Below are 24076 nucleotides of genomic sequence, written 5' to 3' on the forward strand. Positions count from 1 at the left end.
TATTTTGCAAAACTTTGTGAATGGTAGTCCTATATAGTAGAATATCCTACTGGAGAAAATAGCACAGTATTATTAGAGGATAAAGTTGTAAGAGATGACGTAGGAGAAAACACCAATTCTGAAAATAACACAGAATATAGTGAAACCACTAGTTTCAGTGATATCCCAGAGGAGCGTGTACTGGAGGAGCTGGAAAAGGCATCAGCAGGCCTTGTGGAGGTACGGTAACATATATGCGGTGTTCCCTGCCACCTATGTAAGTCCAGGTTTATCTTAATTCCACGTTTGCTTTGCTGATCACCAGGAAACACAGCAGGAAGTAAATGGCCTTTTGAAAGAAATGTGACTAATATTTCCTTGAGTGGACTCCATTTTAAACAACTAATGTTGAATGTAATACATCCAGCCACAAAATACACCATTAAATGGCAGAGTACCAAAAACACATGGTACAGACTATGCCAGATTTTAGCCAAAAAAATGCAATAGCTCCTGAAAGAAAAATGATGGAAAATATTCCAGTTCCATTACACAGAATAACACTGAATATAACTCATAAGGATGTAGAGAAGTATTTGATAATCACTCTTTTTATTAAATTTTAAGTTCTCTGAATGGTGTTTCTGATCCAAGGTTCTTGCAAATCGGGACTAAACAAATGAAAAAATGGAAAATACGGTGCCTCATCACAGATGAAATTCTGGCAGTCAGCTCACTTACTGCTTTTGTTTCTTGTTTGATCACTTGATGGGAGTTCTGGTGCCTGCTTGCATATCTACATGAAAGATCTGTAGATTTTCAAAGCATTGTTTTATATATTTTCTGGTTCTTCTGCCCAGCACAGTTTGATTGGGGTGGAGAAGAAGAGCCCTGCCTTGTAAAAGGAGAACAGTTCTTGACAAACCCAACTGGAAGTTGCAGCTGAGTTTTATGTGCAGAAATACCATTGAAGTGTGAAAAAAAACTGTTAAAAAGGGTAAAAAAAAAACACAAAAAAAACCCCTAACAAAAATCCACATTTCTTCACATAAGAATTCAGCTCTCAGGCACCAGAAGCTTCCAAATTGCGCTTTTCCCTCTGTTCCACTGATGCCAAAAATATTAGAATCGAGTTAAGATCCCTGGATTGTAAGTCAAACATTGAGGCTTGGCTGCGGAAGAGAAATCTTATTTGAACATTAGCAGTCCACTAGTAACTCTGCCAGCTTTATTAATCTTATTTCACTTGTGACCTCAGACTTTCCATCTGAGTAAATCTTTATGAAATGCAGTCTCTCCCAATTGCTTTACCTTTTCAATAAAGGAAATTCTTGTTTTCAAGGGGAGAAATGCTAAAAGCTTGTAACTTTTTTCTTCTGGACCTGTGATCCAGCCTAATAAGTAATCTCATAATCTAAAGGCTAAATAACTTCATTTTGATGTCAGGTATGAGGGGGTTTTTGCTTTTAATAAGGCTTCTTTTTTTGTGAGCGGGCAACAGTAGTCGTTGGCTAGAAGTGGTTTGTAATGATTTAATCAAGAGGGGTTGTGCATTTTTAAAAGTGAACTGAATTGCACTTTCAAAGCAAATGGTCTTCATTATTTACAATATCATAGACTAGAAGGAATTAAAAAAATACCAAAAAACCTCCAGCTCCAGTTCTCTGCTGTTAATGTGTTGCAATGCATCAAATAAATCATTAGGGATGTTCCATCTTTTTTGTGACTAGAATGAAAATAAATAAAAAGTTTACGTGTACTCTCAGGTAAAGAATCCAGAGTTCTGGAAGTATGAAAAGCATCATCTAGACTAATACTGCTAGACCTCTCAAAAGTCACTAGTGCTCCTCAACCATTTCTGTAATGAAGAACAGTGATTAATGAGAGGGTCCTTGAAAACAGTATTTGGGTGGAGAAGGGGACCTTGGCTGACTGTAGACTGAAGGGAAAAAAATGTAATTCCATTAACTGTACACGAAGAGAGAATTTGATGGAGCTCCTGTTCCAGGAAGGGATCACAACGTCAAGATCACACTTGTGTGCTTGAAAGCTGCCTCTTGAAAGTAGAATCCAATCTTGTTGGCTACATACAGCAATCTCCCTCAGCCCTGTTTCAGCCAAGCTCGAGGTGTTTTCTGGAAGGATGTCTGGCGACCGGAACAGGGACAAGCTGATGGAGGGTTAGTGCTGTGATATGCTGAGCCTGATCCAACTCCTATTAAATTGAGTGGGAGCAGGCTCAGCCCTTAAATGCAGGAAATATTTTATTGTGAAGTATCTGCATGATAGCTGCCAGGTAGATCAATAAGGGTTTCCACTGCTTCCTGCCGCTCACCTTTGATGAGTGCTAGATTTATGACAAACCCGCAAACTAAAGCCAGCTCATTTGGTTTGCCCTGATGGCAGCTGCTCCTGGAGATAAGACAGACTTTATTGCCTTAACTGTCTGGATAAGGAAAGAGTTATTTGCAGAAAGGTTAAGAAACGTAACTTTTTTTCAGTTCCCTAGCCAATCTGTGTCTTCAGAAGAGCTTGCTCACAGTGAGGCTTTGGGGAGGGAACAAGAAAGGCTTATTTATACAAATACTAAAGAAAAGTGAGTGAGGTTTACTTCAGAAAGAAGACATACGGTATGTTTAGGATTAACCTATTGTGTCAGGTGAACTGTGTATAAATTCAAACCAAAAATTTGTGCTGTGGAAAAAGTGCCTCATGATGCTCTCGAGTACAGTCAACTCCGGAAAATACGAGCCTTGGGCATGGCTCTGGCAAAGAGGCCTCCCAGCATCTGCAGAGCAGCACACCAAAAAAGACAGCAGCAGCAGCAGCAGCATTCAAACATTAACACCACGAAAAACGTTAGTTCTGGTTGTGACACAAAATTGCTGCTCCTTTTCTTGAAGTCTGTTCGGCATGGAGGAAGTAGTTTTTAGAAAACAAGAAAATAAATTGCTCTGCAGCTCGTGTTTATTTGCAGTGTCGTGTGTGATGGGGTGCAGCACACTGAGCAGGTAAAAGGGACCATTTTTCTTGAGGCAGTGACAATTAAAGTGTGGTAGTAATATCAGGTTGTGTTCATTGTTGGCATAGCTGAGCTGGGAGGCAAAAGCTTGAGCTTCACTCCACACACACTCGTGCAAGTGCCTGCTTGCTCCATATCTTTATCCTTTGATTGTTCCCTTCTCTTAGGTTGCTGACTTGCAAAAGGAGATGTGGTCTTTTTACAAAGCCCTGCAGACTCCTTCAGGGTCAGTGGATGAGATGTACTTTAGCCATTCCAGATGCTGAGGAGCAGGGACAAGTGAAGGATTCTGGGGGCAAGAGGTCTGGTCCCTGTGAGGCTGCTGCCGGACAGTGGGGCAGTGTCAGAACTGGTGTATGTGCACATCATTTGCTGAAATGGAGCTCATCATCTGTTATTTAAAAATGGGGGGGGGGGAATGTGTGTGGGAAGGGAGCAGGAAGGGATGGTAATGCTATCTCATTAAAAATAGATGATGTCTTGTTCTATGACGTTTGTGTGGTATCTGTGGCTTGGTTTCTGCCCACAGGCTTACATGCAGCCCCACTTGCTGGGAAATGAGTTCACACATTTAGAGTTTCCACGGAGGGTGCAGCGCAAGGAAGTTGGAAAGAGGATGCTCTACCGTGACTTCAACATGACTGGCTGGTAAGAACATGTCCGTCTCAGCATGGGGTCAGCCTTCTTGCCAACCAACGACTGCTTTGTATGTGTCTTTGATCAGTGTAAACTGCATCAAACATGAAGGTGTATGCCTACATACTAAAGGGGAAGGTATTTCCTTCTTTCAGATGTACCTTTCCTTTAGAAGTTAACGTTTTAAATAAGTTGACCTCCCTCCAGAGCCAGTATCTAGGTTTGTTTTAACGTGCAGGCACTCAAAGCGGAGCAAGCATGTCAAGGGGAAGACATGCCAGGGATCTTCCTGAAACGTTATCAACTTTCCTACCTTGGAAGCAGCTTTTTGTAGAATCTGGATCAGTAGGCTGTCATGCCTTTGCATGCCAAGGAACACTTGCAGAAAGGAAGAGCTGCCTCCCGTACTCTACTGCAGCTGACCCCTGATTTGGGTAACCCTTCAGGAACAGTTTTAGAGACAGGCCTACCTGAATAAGTCATAGCCAGCCTAAAATGAAAAGACTTCAATGAACAGCATTGACTTAATTGAAGTGAAGACAGAAAGAATGATGAGTTTTTTGTCTCTGGCTAAATGTCTTCATTGTTTTGTGTCTGTTCAAGAGGCTGCTTCTCAAGTAATTCCCACTCAGAGAAGCCCTAATCCTTGCTGTTGTGGGCTCTCTGTGTGACCTATAAAGGCAAAAGCCCTTTATATGCAAATGGTCTTCACTTCCATGCTGTTTGTGTTTTAGCATCCTTAGCAAATGTCCTTTCAGAAAGGGAAAGAATGGAGGGCGTTAAAAAGCCTGAACTCTTAGGTTTGAAGACTTGGATGCTCACATGCTTCTGATTTGTCCCATACTTTATAGACCATAAATATAATGATATCTTAATGGCAGAAAAAAGATCCAAGTTTAATATTAATCTGGAGTGTTTGTGCAAAACATGTTAATCTGGGTATAACCGTCATTGTCTATCTTGAACAGCTGCTAGTAGAATATGCAGTCTCACCCTGAGAATGACAACTTCACATTTTAAAAAGGCTATAGGCATGAGCAAAAGCATAGGAACAGAATGAAAACATTGGATCAACTGAGGACTTAATGGCAAAACGTTTGGAAGATTATGAGACACTCTCCCAGTTTCTGCAAAGGGAGTTTTCTTACTGAAACTCCCAGATGACTCTGAAAGCATCAGTGAAGAATGGCATCACGTAGACTTTCAGAAGCTCTTTTCCAAGATGTGAGATGCTCAGGGGGTGGGGGAGAAAGAAAATGACAACAAAAAGAGCCTTCTAATCTGGGGGAGAGCTATGGAAGTATCATGGGCCAAGAACTTTCTGAGAGGGTAAGATCAGATTTCTTTCATGATGGTTGGAAGGCAAAAAGGGTTTCTCCAGGTTCAGGGGAGTTGTTCTGTGTTTCCCTGGTTGGTTAGTGGTCTGGAAAAGAAACGAGGTTAGGATGGCTGAAGTTGCAGCATTGGCAGGTGATGCTGCAGCTTTTTTCCGAATAAACAAGAAGGACCATGAGGAACTGAAAAGAATTAAGTGGTTTACATGAATGGGCATCACACTTATCAAATTTGTTGTTTATAAATACCAAGTAAATCATGAAGGGGGAAAAATAACTATTTGTGCACTCTAGAGGTTCCAAATGAACTTGAGAGCCATGTCAAAAAGCTCAGTGGAAGTCTGCTTACTGTGATTTTTTCCAGTCACGGTCACATATCACAGTGGGATATTGGGATCCATGCAGGGTTGGAATTGTTAAAAATTAAATGGAGAGGTAGTTCTCTGTATCAGTTTGTACCTTGTTTGTGAATCTGTGCATAACACTTCACCTTATTTGAAATGGTTATTGCATAGCTAATACTGTTTGGCATTAGAAGAAAGATGAATTAGAAAGAATGCAAGTTTTATATGTAAAATAATGAGTAAGATAGAAGATCTTGGATAAGTCTAAATGGATGGCAGATTTGATTCAATGTGTTATTTTTCAGTACTGGTGTGTGAACTCCGTTAACTCTAGCATAAGGCAGGAGGGAGAAGAGAGCTGATTTTCCTGTTGATTCTTCTGAATTTCCTGAAGTGTAGGACACATGTTGATCCAGTTACAGATTCTGATATGGTGAATGCAAAAATTACCATTGGTTTAGCACAAATACACCTAGCTGTAAGCAGTTATTCCAGAATAAAAATTTAAACTGTGACTTGAAAGCTCAAATTTGGATTCACTTCAGTGTTGTCCCAGAAAGAGGTAACATGTGGCAAGCAAAAATATGTAGAGACTGTGGTGAGGCTACCTCTCCCTGCTGTTTCTTTTGACTTCTGGCTGGAAGTGGAAAATGGGGGATACGTTTTTGTCCTGAATAAAAGAATCAGAATTTTTTAGCTGCTCTGTATCCCACAGCTAGTTACCTCTTTGTTTGCCTCAGGACAGTAAGATGGTGAGGGAATTGCTGTAACGCCATACATTTACCTAAATTAGAGCTTTTCTAAATAAGGATCCATTTCTTTTTGCAGGGTGTTTGCTTAAGGGAGTCTTGTTTTCCATCGAATTGTGTGCAGTGATCTCCTAAGCAGAGAAGAAGCAATCTGTTTCTCTTTGTCCAAAAGTCTGGGTCAGTTTTAATGGTTGAGATTGTGGACAAGACATTAGATTTCCAGCTTGGTGGACCATCGGGGATGATGGTTTGAGGTGGCTGGTGTTTCACAGTGGTTGTTTTCCACTTCAAGCATTTTGCTTCTGTTTTCTTCTCTTTCTAATTCCTAGATTTAACTGATGCATCAGGACACAGTGGCCAAGGACGTGCCGATTCTGCATTTGTTTCTAAGGACAATATCTGGTATAAGGAACAGATTAGCATATAAATTCCTTCTCCAGAAAATGTCAGGTAGAGCTTTGACCAGCCAGAGCCTGATATGCTAAAACACTGCCAAACTTTTATCACTTACAACACAGAAGATCAATTGTTTGAACCTTTTTTTTGGTCAGTGACTTCACTGTATGTTGACATTTGCACATGCATGTAGAGAGGTGCAGGTGATGTAACAGCCACTCTTACACTTAATTACAGAATCCTTTAGTGAGAGGGCATAAAACTCAAAATCTCTCTGATCCGATGTTTCCTCAGGAAAAAAAGCTGTTTTATTTTAAAATTCAGGACACTTCCTGTGTTTTCCATTAGAAGCTGTATGATAATTTTTTTTCTTCATTTTTACCCTTCTCCTGTGCTCTGGAGCTTTTCAGATTCTCAACAATGGCTCAGCTTGCCCAGCTTGTTTGGATTACAAAAGGTTATTGTCTTTGGGTCTGTCATAATGCATTTGGCCTTTTTTTTCCTTTTTGCTTTTTCTTTCCTTTTTTTTTTTATGTGAAGTTTCCACGTCTCAACAGCCCACAGTGGTAGCAGAACTGCCAAGTTTCCCCACAGCATTAGGACAACTGCCGATCCAGCAATGTGTACCACATCACTAGTCCAGGCTGCGTGTAACTGCTTTGAGACCAGCCTTTCCCTTCTCCCTCCAGCTCTCCCACCCTTTCTCTGCAGTGGCAGTTGGGATAAGAAATCCACTGTATTAAATGTATCTAAAATAAATCCCACTTAGGAGGGAGCTGACCATGAGCTGCCCCTTCTGCACCCTTGCCCCATGTGCATTGTGGTTGAGCAATCATTGCAAAATGCGTACTGTAGCTGGCAAGGCATCTTAAGAGCTGTGTCTCCAGCAGAACAAGCCTCTGAGCTGTCGCGAGCCATAATTCACTGGCAGACATCTGTGTTACTGACAGTCTTTCACAGCTCAGTCTCTGGGCTGGGGTTTTCAGGCCCATGGCTTACAGAGGTTAAATTTGTATCAGAAAGAGGGTACCTCTGGTAGCTTTGGCAAGTCCTGGCAACAGAAGCATCAGGGAAGACTTGGTGGCCACTTACGCAAAGTACTGCCAGCGCTAAAAGGGGGTGTGGGTAGCCTGAGGTAGAATTATATGGGGGGAAAAAAGCAGGCCTGATGATAACTGTTCCTTTAAAGGACTGCACAGAATTAGTATTCTCTGTCTCTGCCTTTTAAAGAAAAGTTAAGACATGGTTGGTTAGGTTTTCCTTACTCATGGGTGAATCCAGTGTCAACAATTTTGAAGTACTTTGCTGACTATATCCTAGACACCTTCCCGAAACCTGTTTTTCTCACTTACTGCATTCCTCAGTGGCTCCTTCCAGGGTTCCCCTCTCAGCCTGCCCTGGGAATGGAGGAGCCATACAGTGCTGCACTTAACCAAAGGCATCCAGAAGGCACTGTCCACTGGCATCAGCTTTGGTGGTTTCAAAGTTAATTTTATGTTCCTCCTTGGAAGGCAAACAGCGGCCTTTCTGCTGCTCACATGGAAGCAGAGGAGTTCTTTGCTTGTGTCCAGATCAAAGCTTTAGCTTTTTGACTTGATTTTAGGGTGGTGAAAGATCCTTAGATAACGAGTCTGGTTTTGACCTGGTTTGTTGGCGGCTTCCTTTGCTCTCCAGGAGTTCATGGAGTTGAGCTGCATCCCATCAGACACAGTCCAAGCTGGTGAGGTACCCACCGCACATTGCGGGATAAAGCCCAAGGCAGCAGCAAGCTGCCCTCTTTGCAGCGGCAGTGGAGCACTTGCCAGCTCAGTGTGTCTGGCAAGGGGGGGCTGTGGCACATAGCCACCCAGGGGTCAACCCATGCTGGGGAATCGCCCGCCCACGTGAATTATTCCAAAGCAGGGAGGCTGGTGCCCTGGGGCGAGCACTAAGCAAAACCCATTTTATTCTAGAGTCAATATTGTCCACTGCCTGGAAAGCTGCCAGCCTGCTCTGCGCTTGCCCTTTTCTTTCCAACAGGGAATGTCTTTCAGCCTCTAAGCATCTGATTAAAAAAGCAACTTCACTTTTCAAGCCGTTTTATTTCGTTTGGGATGGATGCCTTTTGCTTTCATTGTGCAGCCTGCCTTGCCGTCTGCGGTTCAGACTCCGGCTCACAAAAACCAGGCTCTCATTAATCACTTATTGGGCATCCAGAATACCCCAGTGAGAGCCAACGTACATGTTTTGCTTGGTAATGCGCAAGCTGATTTCAACAAATATTGCCAATGTGGCTTCTATCTTATTCTTTATTTCTGGGCTCAATGTCCTTTGACAGTGTGTTCAGGTAGCCTGCCCGAGGAGTGCCTGAGCAGATTGAGCAATGCCACAGAAATGCTTTATGGAGCAGGCACCCGCGCTGCACCCCCCTTTAATATAAATTGATTTATTGAATCAAGCGCAGAAGCCCTGCTACAGAAACCTCGGGCTATATTCTCTGGAGAACCACCTAATAAAACAGCCCCAACTGACACTCCTCATTAGCTTTTCCACGGATCCCAAGGCAGTATTTAAAGTGACAGTGTCCCTCTTTTCAGCCTGAATTTATCTGCTGGCTAATGCCTGTGGTTCTAATTAGCTTAGCATTATTAGTCTTATTCAGATAAGCTGCATTTCCTAACAGCTTGATTCCAACTTGTAAAAAGTAATTGGAAGTCGGCAAACCCTGTGCCGTAACCTGCTTGATTGCACCTTTTAGTCAAATTCATGTAATTTACAAAAAGTCATCCTTCCTCCCTCCCCTCCCCCCTGCCCCCCCTTTTTTAATTGAGCTTTTTTTGTCTAGTGAAACCTTCTGTGCTGCTTCTGTTGAAATCCTGGCTGTATTGTTGTGTTTGAGACCTCAGCCGTATCCTTTGTACAATCGCCAGGGAGAGATCAAATTTTAATTTCATAATTACTTCACAAGAAAGCAGCCTTTTCCCCAGTCATGCCTGGTATTAATTTCCTCCCAGCAACTTACATTTTCATAATTTAATGATTATGGGCCACCTTTGCAGCACTGGGCCTTTCTGGAGAAGAGAGAGATAGGATATAATTTGTGCAGCAGAAGCTGTAATCCACAGCCTCTTGCCTTGCTTTTTGTGTCTTTGCTCTTGTCTCTCATTGCAAAGTAGCCAGGGATGGGACATGCCTTTTCGGTACACGCAACCAAAGCAGCTTGCTGGGTTGTGCCTGGGCGTTTGGGGCACAGCTCTGCGATGATGAATGGCTGTTTGCAATGTGCATGTTATGCATCTTTTCAAGATTTGCAGCCCTCGCTGCAGGAGCAGCGGGAGGTGAGAGCTGACCTGCTGTGTACAGCACGTCTCCTGACAGTGACGAATGGCTCTGTTTTCCCCAAGTGCACACATGCCACAGGAGCTGAGCCAGTGTCTTCGGGGCAGGAGAAAGTAGAAACAAGAAAGCAATAGTGCTGCAGCAAAACAGAATAACTTAAGTCTGGGGTAAAGCTCTTTGTAAACGGCCTCTCTGGGGCCAAGTGAGTGTGACAAGAATGGGATTGGTCTGAGCTGCATCCTGCAGGAGCATCTCCTTCTGGAAGCAGTGTGTCTAAGGCCTGTCCCTGCATGGCTGTTCATCTCTGCCTGGGCTTTGCCTTGGCACAAGATCAGGTGCCGCATATGCAAGGGCAAACAAAAGGCTCCCAGTCTGTTTTGTCAGAAAGAAATTAACTGAAATGAGGTAATCTTAAATCTGAAAACCCCATCAAAAACAACTCTTCCTCATTAAGGTGAAGTCTCTTCCCACGCCCCTGCTTTCTCTGGCTTCCCCAGCTGTACAAATTTGACATGAATGCAGCTGGGTCCCTAGGAGATCCCCTTTCTTTCCATTGCCACCCAGGACTGACTTACGGCTCTGTTCCTGGATGAGAGGAGGCCCCTTGCTCCTTGGAGGAGTTTCCAGCACTGCTGTGGGATGGTGAGGTCTCAGTCTGCTGTGTCTCACTGCGTGCCCCATCCTACGCTACAGTGATCTTTCCCAGCAGAGTTTGCTTCATGTTTCCTCGTTAACAGGAATCTCTCCTTCCACAGGATCCCAGCTAGCAAGTGTGGAGCAGGCACTGCGAGGTTATCATGCAGTCTTTCTCCCATCTGCCTCCCCACATCCTTTAACAAGTAATACAGCAAAATGTGAATTTACGAGTCGTTTTTCTGTCCATCACGGTACATTAAGCCCACAGGGTGTTAACAGCCCACTTCCCTTACCCCTCTACCTCCAGAGAAAATTGCTGACAAACCTTTCTGTTTGTCTTTTAAAAGTAGAAGAGATGAAGTAAATTGTGAAGTGTTCAAACCAGCAAATTTTCTGGGGGAGAAAAAGACTTAGCCTGGTGAGACTGTTGGAGAACATGGATCCGCTTGATTTGCAGCTGCAGTGTCTCCACACAGTTTCTGTCGCTCAGTAGTGGAAGCTCAACTGGTCACATGCAGTGAATGAAAACGCTCACAGTATGCTTGCTCTGTCCCTCCTAGCTTCCTCAGCACAAAAGCAGCAAGGGAGAGTGTTTATAAACACACTCGGTTGATTATTTTATTTCCCTGATTGTTTTTTTGGGGGGCAAGGACGCTTCTAGATCCTTGGCCACCCTCTCCCTGACTTCCCCTCCACCACTTTCTTCTAACACTCCGTTAGAGGTGAACGGACTAAAAACATCAGTCACATTCCAGGAAGTACCTGAGAGAAGATGCTGGTGCTTGAATCTTTAAAATGGGCTGTCCAAGATGGGTAGCGTTTGTTTTCCTTAGGAATTATTTCCGCAGAAGTACATGGTGCCGGGGGATACATCCTCTCCAAAGTCACAGCTCTGTCTTATGACTGTACACAACAGTGAAGGCTCCCTGGAGGTCCAGAGCTCATGTACCAGTCTGGTCTGACCAAGCCAGGGGGGATTTACAAGATGAGGCATTTTACAGTTTCAGGTTCAAAAGAAAGGGTCTCTGAATTTTCTGGGGAAAATACATGGTTTAAAACCTGTATGTTTTCCTTTTTACTGAAATAAACCCTCTGGGAGTATCTTGGTTTAGAGTAGATCTTGCCCCTAAAAACTGTTTTGTGCATATGTGTTGTTTTTAATTGATTTGGGTTTGCCATCATCTTTTAACAAACATTACTATAGCTTGTGTGCTTTTGTTATCTTTGTTTATTGTAGTTTTGTCTCTATAAACTATATGTCAGATGAGTAATAGGGGAAAGATACTGAGGCACTGGAACATTAAAGCTTACCTACCTAGAGGGTACTTAGTATCAGGCAGTGCTGTCTGGATTTAGAGATCCTGACTCTGCAGAAGCACGTATGTTTGAGGACATTTTTTAAAAATTATGGTTGGATTGAGACATAAATTGCATAATTTTCAGTTGTTCTGTGCCTAACCTGCACTACGCATCTTTTCTTCTTGGTAGTAAGCATGCCTTTACACTGTTTGACACCTGTAGTTCAATAGACAGTACAGATAAACAGTTCCTTTTGGATTGGTGATTTAAGCTCTTGTTATCCAAAGGGTAAGCTCCAATCCACTGATTCCTCGTGGGGGTGGGGGTGAGAGGAAATTAATTTCTTTCAAGTTTTGTGTTGCTCAAAGATTAAAATCTTGTTTTCTATTGGTATGACCAATGAAGGTTGAGATGGAGGGAAGGGAGGTTGGTTAGCTGGGGTAGTTTTGTTGTGGGGTTTTCTTGAGCAGGTAGAGGGTGTTTGGGGATAGTTCTGGGTTTGTTATTTTTTACAGAGTGGTAGCAAAGCAGTGCTAGAATTACACTGAATCCACAGACCTGTCTTAAAGGAGAGCCTTCACCCTCATACTCGGCATGAACTGGGACACATCTGATGCCACAGTGCTTTTTCTTGCTTGCTTTACCACAGGTGGGTTTATTCTGTGCTTCAAGCTAAAGCCTTTTGATGATTTTTTTTTTTTCCCCAGCTCTTCCTTAGTTTTAATTCTCAGTTTACTGTCAGGTGTCGCTACCAGAGATGCGAAATACGGACAAACTTGCTCAAGCCAAGTGCTGTGGCAAAGCAGAGCACGGAGTCTGGATTCCCCTGTCGTGCTCAGGACTGAGCCTTTCAGGTCAGGGTAGATTGTGTTTTTGCCACCATCTGTTGTGCCTGGGGATGCCAACACAACGCTTCTTATGACCAGTAACCTTACATAGTTTGCTGTAAAAGAAAATATAATGTGGATTTTGGTTTTAGTCATCATCAGCTTCTACTCTGGTGTGAATTTGTGTGAGCTTTCAGAAAGCCAATTTTAGGAACAAATAGTATGGCAGGAGAATGCATAACACATGTAAGAGATTATCTAGGATTTTGGCTCTGAAATTGGTATTTGGGAACTGACCGTTTTTTCAAGTTCTGACCCAGTAATATACAGGTAACGTTGATAATCTTTTAGTTAAAGAGTGCCTAAAACACTGCTTATGACCTCAGCACTCTGGGAAACTTCTTCTGTAGATTGTCTTGTGCATTTAGCAGCTTCTGGTGATTTTTTGTCATGTATTTAGAGCAGATTCCAGTGAGCATATGAGTAACGTTGTGTCAGCCCTAGTTTTTTCATCCTGACGTCTGCTTTGGCTCCCGGTGCGATTTGGCCCGGTTTTCCAAAATGTTGATCCTGAGTCCAAATGTAACTTTGTGGGTGGTACGTATGTCAAGCCATAGTTCAGTATTTTTGGACAGCAGTAACATTTCATAATTCTTTTGAAATTACAAGAAGAAACAAAGTTAACTGAAAAAAACACGGCTAGGTCTAGCTGAGCACAAGCTCGCCTTCTCGACTCCCCCCTCTGCCCCCCATTTTTCCATTTGGAAAAAATAGAGGTTTATGTGGCAGAAGCACTTGACGGGATTTAGGCTTATTCAAAGCAGCAAGCAATAGCATAGCCTTGTCTTTATAAGCTGCCTTGTCATGCTGTGGCAGCCACTGAGACCTCTTGGGATGTGGACAAGGAAGATGGGAAGAGTGGAGAGTTGCAACCCTGTGTCTCTGTATGTTAAAACAGTGAGCTAGGCTGAATTACAGAGATGGCTGAATAAGGCCATGTGGGCACTAAAAAAGCTGAACAACCCCTTCAGGTTCTAAGTCTCTGTTTGATATACCTACTGCCATATTATATGTTTATATGCAGCACACTCTAAACAGCACAGGAAGGTATAAGTGTAACTTTGTTACATAAAATCAAGTGAAATAGTCCAGAAGGTTGTAGCCTGTGTGAAATAAACACATGTACAAAGTACAGGAGGTTTCACAGGGTATAAATCAAAATGAACTTCATAGCTTCCATCCTTCTCCCCCGTGCAGTTGCTGAGCTGCTAGCTGAAAAGCTGTCCTTCATCCTTCTCTTGCAGCAAACCACATGCTCATATATTATTAATTCTGTTTTACTAGTAATGCAGGACATAGGTACTTCTCTAGAGTGTCTCGGGTTGCTTTTCAGTGTGTCTGTGCCAGCTCCACTGCTGCGGTTGCAGTTCTGAGCATTGTTTTTCAAGCGCTGATAATTTTTCAGGCAATAGCAACATCAACAGAAAAAGCACGTTTGAGATGAGTTCTGACACCCAAGTTCTGAGCCCAGGAGGTCGTTTGCTGTGAGAAGCCGCAAAACCAATCACTGTAGCCCTCTGGGCCTCCCTCACTTAGTCACATTGCTTCAGGAGGTTGCAGGCTAGCCAGCTGCCCTTCCTAATCTGCTGATGAAACCAGTTAGCTTCAGCCCTTGCAATGCAGCCTCTTCCAGCGTCCTTACACCATTGTGTCACAGTTGAAGGCCACAGGGACGATGGGCTTTATAGTGGTTCCATAGAAGATGCTGGATTCGTCAGTGGGGACTATTACTTTCAAGGACTCAGGCCTGAATGATGGCTTTTTCACCCCTTCTTTTTTCTTTCTTCCAAAAGCGTAGTCAGTGTGAGGTGCTAGGCAGGAGAATATAAGGGAGGATGGGAGAGAGGGGAAAACTTGGTCCCGGTTCTTGGCTACCTACAGGACAGTGTAAAGTGAGGGCTTTAGTCTTAAGTATTTGTAGTTATCTTGCAGATAATATCATTTATGGGTAAAGAATGGGTTTGGGTTTTCCTTTAAAAAGTGGATTGCAAATATTTGAGTCACATCAACTTAGTCTTGTTTGCTATTTGTTACAAATATGTACAACAACTTGAAAATCCAGTAGGAGTGGTTGTCATGTCAGGCTTGTGGTTTGATTAGTCATTTGACTCTGATGCTCAGCATGGACTCGGCTGATACCCTTTTTCTTGGTGTCAGAGTACAGCTGGCTCTATGCAGGGAATAGAAAAAAGTTCAGACTCCTCCTCAAGGAGGTTTTGCTAGGGCTCCCAGCACTATAGGTCCAGCTGAAAGCTTTGGGACATGTTCATGAGCAGTCAGGGGTGGTAAAATTCTTCCTCCACCTTCAAACCAGGATGTCCAAGTTGCGAGGCAGAGACGTTAGCTATTCCCTGCTGGAAATAGAGGAAGGAATGAGAGCAGAGTCCATGACTGACTCATCCTTCCCAATAAAATGCTATTCCAGGATTTCAACATCAGGGAAGTATTGTCATGCTGGCTACTTGTAGTGATTTGTGCTTTTTTTGCTCGATTTAAGAGCTAATCCATTTGCCCTCCCCAGTACAAAATGCCATGTAAATGCCTTCACTGTATTGTTTCTTAAAAGATGCCCAAGTATCATGGTTATATACCCAAGATGTTCTTGACTGTGTGGTCTCCTATGAAGCACCCACCTGTTTTGCAAACCTCACCTGGTTCTGTTTGGGATTTCACACTAGTAATGTTTTGTAGTATGCGAGCAGAGTCCTCCACAGATGTTCCTTCTATGCATTTTGGTTGCTTTTCCTTTTTTCTTCCCCCTCCCCTTACTCCAAAACCCTAATATGGACCCTACCTGTGATTACTGGGACATGTGAAGGTGGGGCTTAAATGTCTATGTCACTCTTTTAAGTCTGAGGCTTGCCTGGGAGATGCAGCATGTGTAGCTGTGTAATACAGCACCACTTATTGATCCAAGGTCTATGCCATATTTTGGCGAAGCAGGGGACAGTTCGATTACAATATAGGATTTCAACCTTTAATTTTTAATTTCCTGCTGGTTTGTGTCACAGCCATAACATTGCTTAAACCTGATCAAATGTGACTTGCCAGAGCTCAAGCAGCCAGCATGGCTGGAGAGCTGTGCAGCAGAGCTTGGCGGTGGCTGGCAGGGGACCCGCTGCGGTGCCTTCCCTCCTCCTGCTTGTCCCTTCCACTTTGGCAGGGAGTGCTCACTCGTGTGCTCAGGGAATGTTTTTGGTGTTACCCCAAGGGCTCTGGGCATGGGCGGGCCAGGGGGAAGGGCGACATGCAGGGAAAGGGTAGGGGGGACAATTTTGTGGTATGAGGAGAAGCATGACCTTCTGGGGCAATGTACTTTAACCAAAGAGGCTTTCCAGCACCCTACCTCGAGCATGTGTTACACAAACTGTGGGACTCTACAGCTTATAATAATGACAGCAATCTATTTATTTATTTATTTTATTTCTCACTGGCAAAATTGCTCACCTTCTCACCTCATCAGTATCAACAGCTGGATGCATAGAAGGTGGAGTACGCAGGCATGTGCTAAACAGCATCAGAGCATGAGCATTTACTTCCTTGGCCATGGGAAAGCTGCTGTGAAATGTGAAATCTCTGACAACCTTGAGTGTTCCAGTCAAGGTCAAATGATCACTAAATATCTTTCTAAGACTCTTCAGCACATGATGCTTCTCTTAGTTTAAGTGGTCCTGAAAGGTGAGAACAGGATCAGAGCACTGTTTCACACTTTGACTGTGTACATATTTTGTCATTGCTCACCATTTCATATTAGCAGAGTGCGTCTAGTCATTGGTTAGCTTCTTGATGGGTTTGGGAGGCTTTTTGTTTGGTTCAGGGGGGTTTTGTGACGCTGTATTACTGTATACCTGCTGCCATAGCCAACGATACCTTACCTGATTAGGATGTCATTCCAGTCTACCTCTTCTTCCTTGCAAGCAATAGGAGCAGCTTGGCATGTTAAATATTTCCTTGTGTCCACTATTCTTTTTGGTGAAATGGGTAATTCTTCTGGGAAATCTTTCCACAGAAAAAGAAAAAATAATGTTGTGGGTTTTTTTTTAAAAAATATTTTTATTTATATCACAGCTGCTTGTTTCAGGGCACTGGGTCACTAATTGAGTGCAAGCTTTATAAATGTTGTTTGTCCTCCCCCCACAGGGCATACAAAACCATTGAGGAAGATGACTTGAAGTTTCCCCTTATATACGGAGAAGGCAAGAAGGTGGGCACATTTGCTTTCCTCAGACCAAAGGAAGAAGGAATTCTGTGCTGTTTACCACTTGGTTTAGCCTGTGGCAGTCCAGTGTTTTCCACTCAGTATCTCTTTATTTTATTGTTTTGACAGCTTGAAAGAATATCTTGGTCCTGTCATAAATCAGTCTCGTGTCTGGGGGGGTGGCAGGGAGAGCTCAACCTACTAAAAAGCATTCTTATAGCAAACATAGTCATTTGCTGTTCGGTTTGTTTTTGTTTTTCTTTCATTGTAAGTAGGCTGCAATGAGACCATCTTAAATAATTGATTTAAAATGTTCCTGGTTTCACTGTAAATATAACTAGGCTGGATGAAGATAGCAAAATACCTCACGTTTGCTGAAAACAAAGTAGAAGGATATTTAATAGTGCTCTGAGATGCAAAACTCTAATTTAGGAAGGGGAGGGATCAGGGCAGGATTTGCGAAGTGTAACACTCCTTAACTGCATCTTCTTCAGCTTGTGTATGTAAACTCACCGTTGAATTTTTCTGATGTGTGAATGCTGATAGTTTTTCTTGAAAGGAAAAACAAACTGTTCCAATTGGGTGTACTTTTCCAGCTCTGTGATTAAGAACAGTGAGATCATTAGTGCTGATCCCAGCAAGCTTAGCTGGATGCAGCAATAGGATCAATATAAGGATGCAGGGGTGTCAGTTTGCCGATATTGGTATGCTCGCTGTGTTTCTAAATAGTGCTCCCCTGCTGCATTAGGTTCTTATCTTAATGCAAAAATACACGCTTTTCAGAATTAGGCTGAGTTTTGAAGGTTCGGTCCTGCAGCTTATCTCTAAATTTGGTTAGGTTTATAATTATTTGGAAAATGTTTCATGCACATCTTTTCAGTTTACTTTTTTTGCCTTACGGAGCCAGGCGTTAGTGAGGTGAAATTATTTTGAGTCAGTTTCTTGGTGTTATTGATGCTGTGGGCTCACTTGGTCACAAGCTGCAGCTAAACTAGAGTTTGGGGGAAGAGATATGCAGACAGCAGAGAGCAAGGCTCCCCGTGAGGCTGCCTATCTGGTCAATCTTTGGAGAAGCATTAATGAAGAAGAGCCCAGCACCTCTTTGGAGACGGCTCATGCCATAGGGTCATAGAATCATTTAGGTTGGAAAACACCTTCAAGATCATTAAGTGCAACCATTAACCCAGGACTGCCAAGTCCACCACTAAACCACATCCCTAAGCACCACATCTACGTGGTTTTTAAACACTTCCAGGGATGGTGATTCCGCCACTTCCCTGGGCAGCCTGTTCCAATGCTTGACCACCCTTTCAGTGAAGAATTTTTTCCTAATATCTAATCTAAACCTCCCTTGGTGCAACTTGAGGCCGTTTCCTCTTGTCCTGTTGCTTGTTACTTGGGAGAAGAGGTAGGTGCTTGGGGAAGGAAGTGGTGGACCTGCCCTAGACTGACTGTCCACAGAGGAGAGCACTGCGGTCAGTGTCGCTGTCACTTGTGTGTTCAGCAATTTAAGGGTGCCTTTGGCACTTTTCCTTGGTGGAGGGAATATATGGCAATATGTTAATAGGAAGAGGCTGCAGGTTTTTTAGTTGAGTAATTAGGCTCCTCATCCTTTTTATAAAACCTGTTTATTAACAGTATTGTTTTCTGAAGGAATATTCTTGTAGATTGGCATGGAACAGTGAGGTGACTGGGTTAGGTTTCCATAGTCCCAGTCCCTTTACAGATGGTCACAGTCTAAGGTGGGTGTATGCAGACTGGGGTGTGGATGAACACAAAGCTTGGAATAATGAGGGAAATGGAGATGACGTGAGTGTGAAAATCTTTGAAATTGGTTAGCCACGATAAATCTAGAGTTCCTGGGACAGAAAAGGGAATTCATCCCTAACTGTTTTAGTTACAGAATAGTCTTTTCCTATTGACACAGTGTGTATAACAAGATTTAATCCCATTGCTTTTCTTTATTTCCAGGCTCGGGTTATGGCAACAATTGGAGTGACCCGAGGACTGGGAGACCATGACCTGAAAGTGCATGACTCCAATATATACATCAAACCTTTCCTGTCCTCATCTCCGGAGGTAAAACAGCTAAGGTTCAACTATCTGATTTGTGGGAGAAAAACAAATATGTTTAGTGTACTTAGTTATTCTTCCAAAACTGTCCATTCTGATTGCGGTTCAATCCAAGCAACATGCTGCTCTTCAAAGGTGCAGCATGTTAGTAACATTCATATAGTAGGAATGTTATAAGTTCCCCAGCTGCGTGCCTTGGCTCTGGTTCCTCCACATCCCTGGCACAGCATTGATGCCTTTTCACTCCCAGGTCTACATTTATCCCATAGCCTTGCCATTCAGTGTGACAGACACCCATCTGTCCCCACCTTCATGTGCTCCAGCTCCCCTTGAGGCCTAGATCATGCTGCCTTCACAGAAGCAGATGTAAATCTGTATTCTCCAGAAGGGAGCACTGGGTTATCTTTCTTGGTAGCATAGTATCCTGCATTACACAGAGGATACCAGATCAACTCTTAAGCAGGAAAATGCCAAGAGCGATTGGAAGAGTGCTTTATGTTTCCATCTGTCTGCCCATTGACCTCCAGTTCTTAATTCTTTATGATGGTTTTGTGCAAACACCAGATAATGGCAGAAATGGCAGTGTGCATTCTGAAATGATGGCATAATGGGGATTATGCAGTATTTGTGTTAGGGGTAATTTTAAATGCCTCCATCGTTTTTACTTGCTGTGCCACAAACAATTCCAGTTTTTGACCACCAGAGACCTTGCAGTGAAGGATATCAAGCCTGCCAAAGGGATTTTGAATGTATTTGCTAACAAGAAACATGCAAACCTCACTTTGGTTTTTTTTCCCCTCTGTAACTGCATTCCTGTTCCAACGTCAAGGAACAGATGACACATATTTTTCATAAAATATTAAGCAAGGGCAAACCATCTGATGACAGCACAAAAAGACGAGGTTTTGCTTCCATGGCCCAAATGCTGAGAGCCGTACACTGACAGCTGGCTCGCTGGAGTTTTAACCGTACCCAGTATTTGACCTTGAATTTATTGCTTGCTGTAGCAGTGCAAGAGAATGAAAATACACAAATTACATAATTCTGCTAGGAAGGAACCAAATTATTAAATTAACCTTGCTTAGAGCATCTTTGAGACCTTAAAAATATAAACAAAAAAAGTGCTGGGAGATTCTGGCCCTGAAGAAAAGGGGGAGATCTACAGACGGCCCCTCTTCACGTTTCCTTGCTGTCAGTCCAGTACCTTCCCTCTCTGCCCTTTTGAATGTGTTGTATCGCTCACTTGGGACCTGCTCCTGCTCTCCTCAGCCAGCCCAGGCAGCAGCTCTGCCCTCATCACTATGAAGGATTTGTTTAGTGCCAGCAAAATGATGCAATTCTACCTATTTATTTTTCTTTCTGGCATGCTGAGATCCGGTGTTTCTGGGGTATGTAATGGCTGCAGCACAGTATCTCAGCACTATCATCTCTGCCAATTGCTGCTGCAGTATTTGTCTGTGTGTATAAACCAAAGCTTCTCATGGGCTTTTCTGATTTGTGTGGAGTGTGTCTGTACGTGTTCAAATTCTGGAATATGACATCCAGTTCATATGCTATCCACGTTTCAGGATCTCTTAACTGCTTCGCAAAAGAGAAGCAAAATTGGCTTTGTTTCCACTTTCCTTTCACAGCTAAAATCAGCAGAAATGTACGAGGGCAGGAGGAGGAAAGGCAGAGCACCAGCCACCTCAATTTAGACATACTGGCAAAAAAAGCCCTGAATTTTATTAGGAAGTAACATATGCTCCAACTTGCTTTCCATTGAACCTCCTTCTCTTAATCATCTCTTCCTTCTCTTCCTAGAGAGCACCCCAGTGCTTTATCTCCTTGTGTTTTTCCCTGACTTGTTCTGTCCATATGTGGACAGTGTACCTTGCACAGAAACCAGCATTAAGAAACAATGTCTTTGTGCTGCCATCTGGGAAGCTTGGCACTTGGAAGTAAAGGCAGGGACGTCAGGCAGCAGTCATATTTGGCCCTTGTGCAGCATTGGATTTTGGAATTGTTTATATAGAGGTATGGAAGCACGTGGTTTCCAGACCTGGAAAGGGGGAGGCACAGGAAATCAAGGTACACAGTGAGTTGTGACAGAGGAAGGATCCAAGTCCTTTGGCTTCTGTTTGTGCTGCAGTTACAGCATCCTTTCCCAAGTTGGAGGCAACGTGGTGTGTTTTCAGAACATTTTACTTCCAGTGTGACAAAGCTGTGGTATGCCATGTCCACCAAAATTTAGCTGAAGGTAAGCATCCCTGAGACTACATCCAGAAATAGGCATATGAAAGTAATTTGAAGGTGGTGTGAAATGGTACTTTGATAGAGTGCCAGGCTATGGGAGGAGAAGTCATGTAGCCAAGACTGACAAATGTAATCAGGATTCAGTGGCTCAGCTGTTACAAGACCAGATTTGGAGGACTTCTGCAGTTTGGTGAGCTCTAGAGAATTGAGCCTTTTATAATGAACTGGAGTAGCACAAAGCAGGCAAGCCATGGCTGAGGCTGTCTGGCATGGAATTAAATATTTATTTTTCATAATGGAACAGTTCATTTGAAAGCTTTCAGCAGGAAATTCTGCATTTTAAAGCTCGGTAAGAGCCACCTTGTTGCAGCTGAAAAGCAGGATTTCATCCTGAAATTCTTCAAATGGCAGCCTAGCCGTTTGGTGGGGAGAGGTGTGGCTGTGACAGCAGCATTTGGCCCTCACCAGCAATGAACCTGAAACCAGCCACCACAGCAAATAAGGAGGTAATGAAGGAGAATTCTTCTCGTTCCATGATGTTAGTAAAATCTTTCTGACAACTCCACAAATATGTCAAAGGAGACTGTTTTAGATTCACATCTGCCTTGTGCAGAAATCTTTAGGAATTACACCACTGAAAGGAACAAGCAAGGCAAATACTTAAGAGGAGTACAGTATGATCAAAGACAGTCAAGGTGGTTTCAAAAAGCAAACATCACACTTTAGTGACTTGAAGTCCTTCAGAGTTATGTCTACCAGAGAATTAAAAAAAAATAATAATAAATGCAGTAAATGGTCTTGCATGAGCACTTTGATTTCTCAGAAAACGTTTGAGAACCTGTTCTGCATCACAGGTTATTAATATAAAAGATATGAAGCTACAGACTAAGTGGAAAGTTGGCACAGTCTACTGGAAATTGGCTAAAGGGCAGAAAACAAAGGGTGGCAGTAAAAAGCTAAAAGGAGATTAATTGGTGAGTGCTGCAGGGAGCAGTGTTGGGACCCGCTTTTTATTATTTACATATAAATTACTTGGAGGGTGGTATTGAAAGATCTTGTCATTTGCCAGCAAAGCTGCACTGGATAACACTGCGCATAAAAAGGGACGATACAATTAAGAAAGGGCTTAATTTATTGGAGTAGCAGAGTTGATCAATAGTGCAGCGAGTGAATGCAGGCTGTTGTTTTGGGTCGAATTCCCCTGGGGCTGGCTGCTGAGGAGCACCTCAGGTGGCTGCAGGCTCGCGTGTCACTGTTGTGGACAGTTTTCGAGCTGCAGGGACTCATGTTGGTTGGCTCTTAAAAACAAAACTGGCAGACAAGCTGCAGCGCCTTCGCAGAGCTGCTGTGGTTCTTTTTCGGCAGCTCAACATAGGTTTTGTCCAGTGGGTAGATCCCTTTGAAATATAAATATAAAACCAGCCCACCAGTTCGTTGCTTGCCCAGAGCATATTTTTCTCAGCACTCTTGACTGCATGTAGGTGAGAAATGTGAGAAACAAGTGTCTAGGTTGAAGAAAAGAGTTACGTGACAAACTGCATAACATGTGTTCAAAAAGATGGGCTCTAGCCGTGTGCATCCACTGTTACCTATCAGCAGAGATTTGCAAGTACCAGTCAGGATAAAATATAGTGTAACCCAATGTTTTTTGTCATGGATGCCTGTGCTACCAAGGTCCTGGTGCTCCTGCCTTGCAGTTGACTCTTCACATTTTCTGGTTACTAAAGCCAAGTTTAGCTAGTTAACAGGTCAGCTCTTCTACATCAGGACAGACATCAGTGGTTGGTAGAAGTATGGTGACCAAACTGGGCTCCATTGAAGGCTGCCCTGGTGCTACAGAGAGATGTTAAAGAGTGAGAAAGTTTGCTAGGGCAGTAAAGAAGGGGCTGGTGGGCTGGGGAGAGCTGCTGACAGGGCTCTCGGGACAGCACAGGAGGCAGAGGACAGAGCACAGGTAGCCCAGGGCATTTGGGGCAGGGGTCACAAGTTCTGTGGGGCACTATCAGGTTTGACATCTGGCTGCAGAAGCAACGAGTCACGAGGGAAAGATTGACGATCCGGGGTGGAATTGCTAGGAAATGTGTCAAGGGTGCAGCACCAGTTAAGGAGACCTCTGCACTGCCAGCCAGTATCTAGCCAACCATCATCTGCACTAGCTGGGCTCTGCAATACTGTTTTGCAGTGTGTGCAGCTTTGTGCAAACTTGTATCACATTGCTTAAACCTCACTGTTGTTTAGTTTCGTGAAGTACAGCTACAGGAAGGATGCAGTCATTGGAGAGGTTGGCTCCGGAATTAAAAACCAGAAGGGTAATTTAATTTCCATTGGAGTCAATGAGCTGCTTTTGGTCACATTAGATTTACAGGGCTGCGGGTTTGCTTGGTGTTGGGTAACTCCCTGGATTGCTCCTCATCTTTTCCAAAACTCTGGTATATCACACTCCCTCACCTTTTCTGAACAGCATGTGTGGAGTAAGCTGTGGGGTGTTGCACAATGTGTGTGTGTGTGTGGATTGGATGTTCAGTGAGCCCTGCTGTTCTGAGCATCCATTACACATGCCTTGGTGATGTTGCCCAACCTGTGTGCCTCCAGGAGCTCTGCTGTCACACTCCTCCACGTCCAGCTGAAGGTATGTGTTGCTACTCCAAGAGACCATCATTTACCCAAGTAAGAACTAGAACAAAGCCACTAGCAAAAAAGCGAAGGGTTAGGAGCTGGCTTGTTTCTGCACCTGGGCAAGGTGGTCTGTGAGCATAACCTGAACGTATGATAGACTGGACCAACTCTAAATTAACCCATTTTTGTCAGCAACATAGTGAGTGCAGCTGTATTTTAGAAATCTGAGGAAAGGAAGAAAGAAAAAAATAAAGGAAGAAAGAAAGAGCGAGCTTGAGAAAAAAATTAAGTGTTATATGGATGTGGCTATGCTAATGTGTTCCTGCTGTGGTAACTGGAAGGCAAAGCTGCATT

General features: G+C 43.4%; 1 protein-coding gene across 3 annotated transcripts in view; it reads left to right on the forward strand.

Moving 5' to 3' along the window:
* The window catches only part of PPM1H (protein phosphatase, Mg2+/Mn2+ dependent 1H), a 152077-nt gene that overhangs the window by 109718 nt on the left and 18283 nt on the right, over positions 1-24076 (forward strand). For all 3 annotated transcript variants that reach the window (XM_055807874.1, XM_055807873.1, XM_055807872.1), the window contains exons 6-8: positions 3531-3649; positions 16741-16804; positions 18770-18877. In XM_055807874.1, the coding sequence (XP_055663849.1) occupies positions 3531-3649; positions 16741-16804; positions 18770-18877 (291 nt within the window). The remainder of the gene's footprint in view (positions 1-3530; positions 3650-16740; positions 16805-18769; positions 18878-24076) is intronic.

This window comes from Falco peregrinus, chromosome 6 (assembly GCF_023634155.1).
Source record: "Falco peregrinus isolate bFalPer1 chromosome 6, bFalPer1.pri, whole genome shotgun sequence".
NCBI lineage: Eukaryota > Metazoa > Chordata > Aves > Falconiformes > Falconidae > Falco > Falco peregrinus.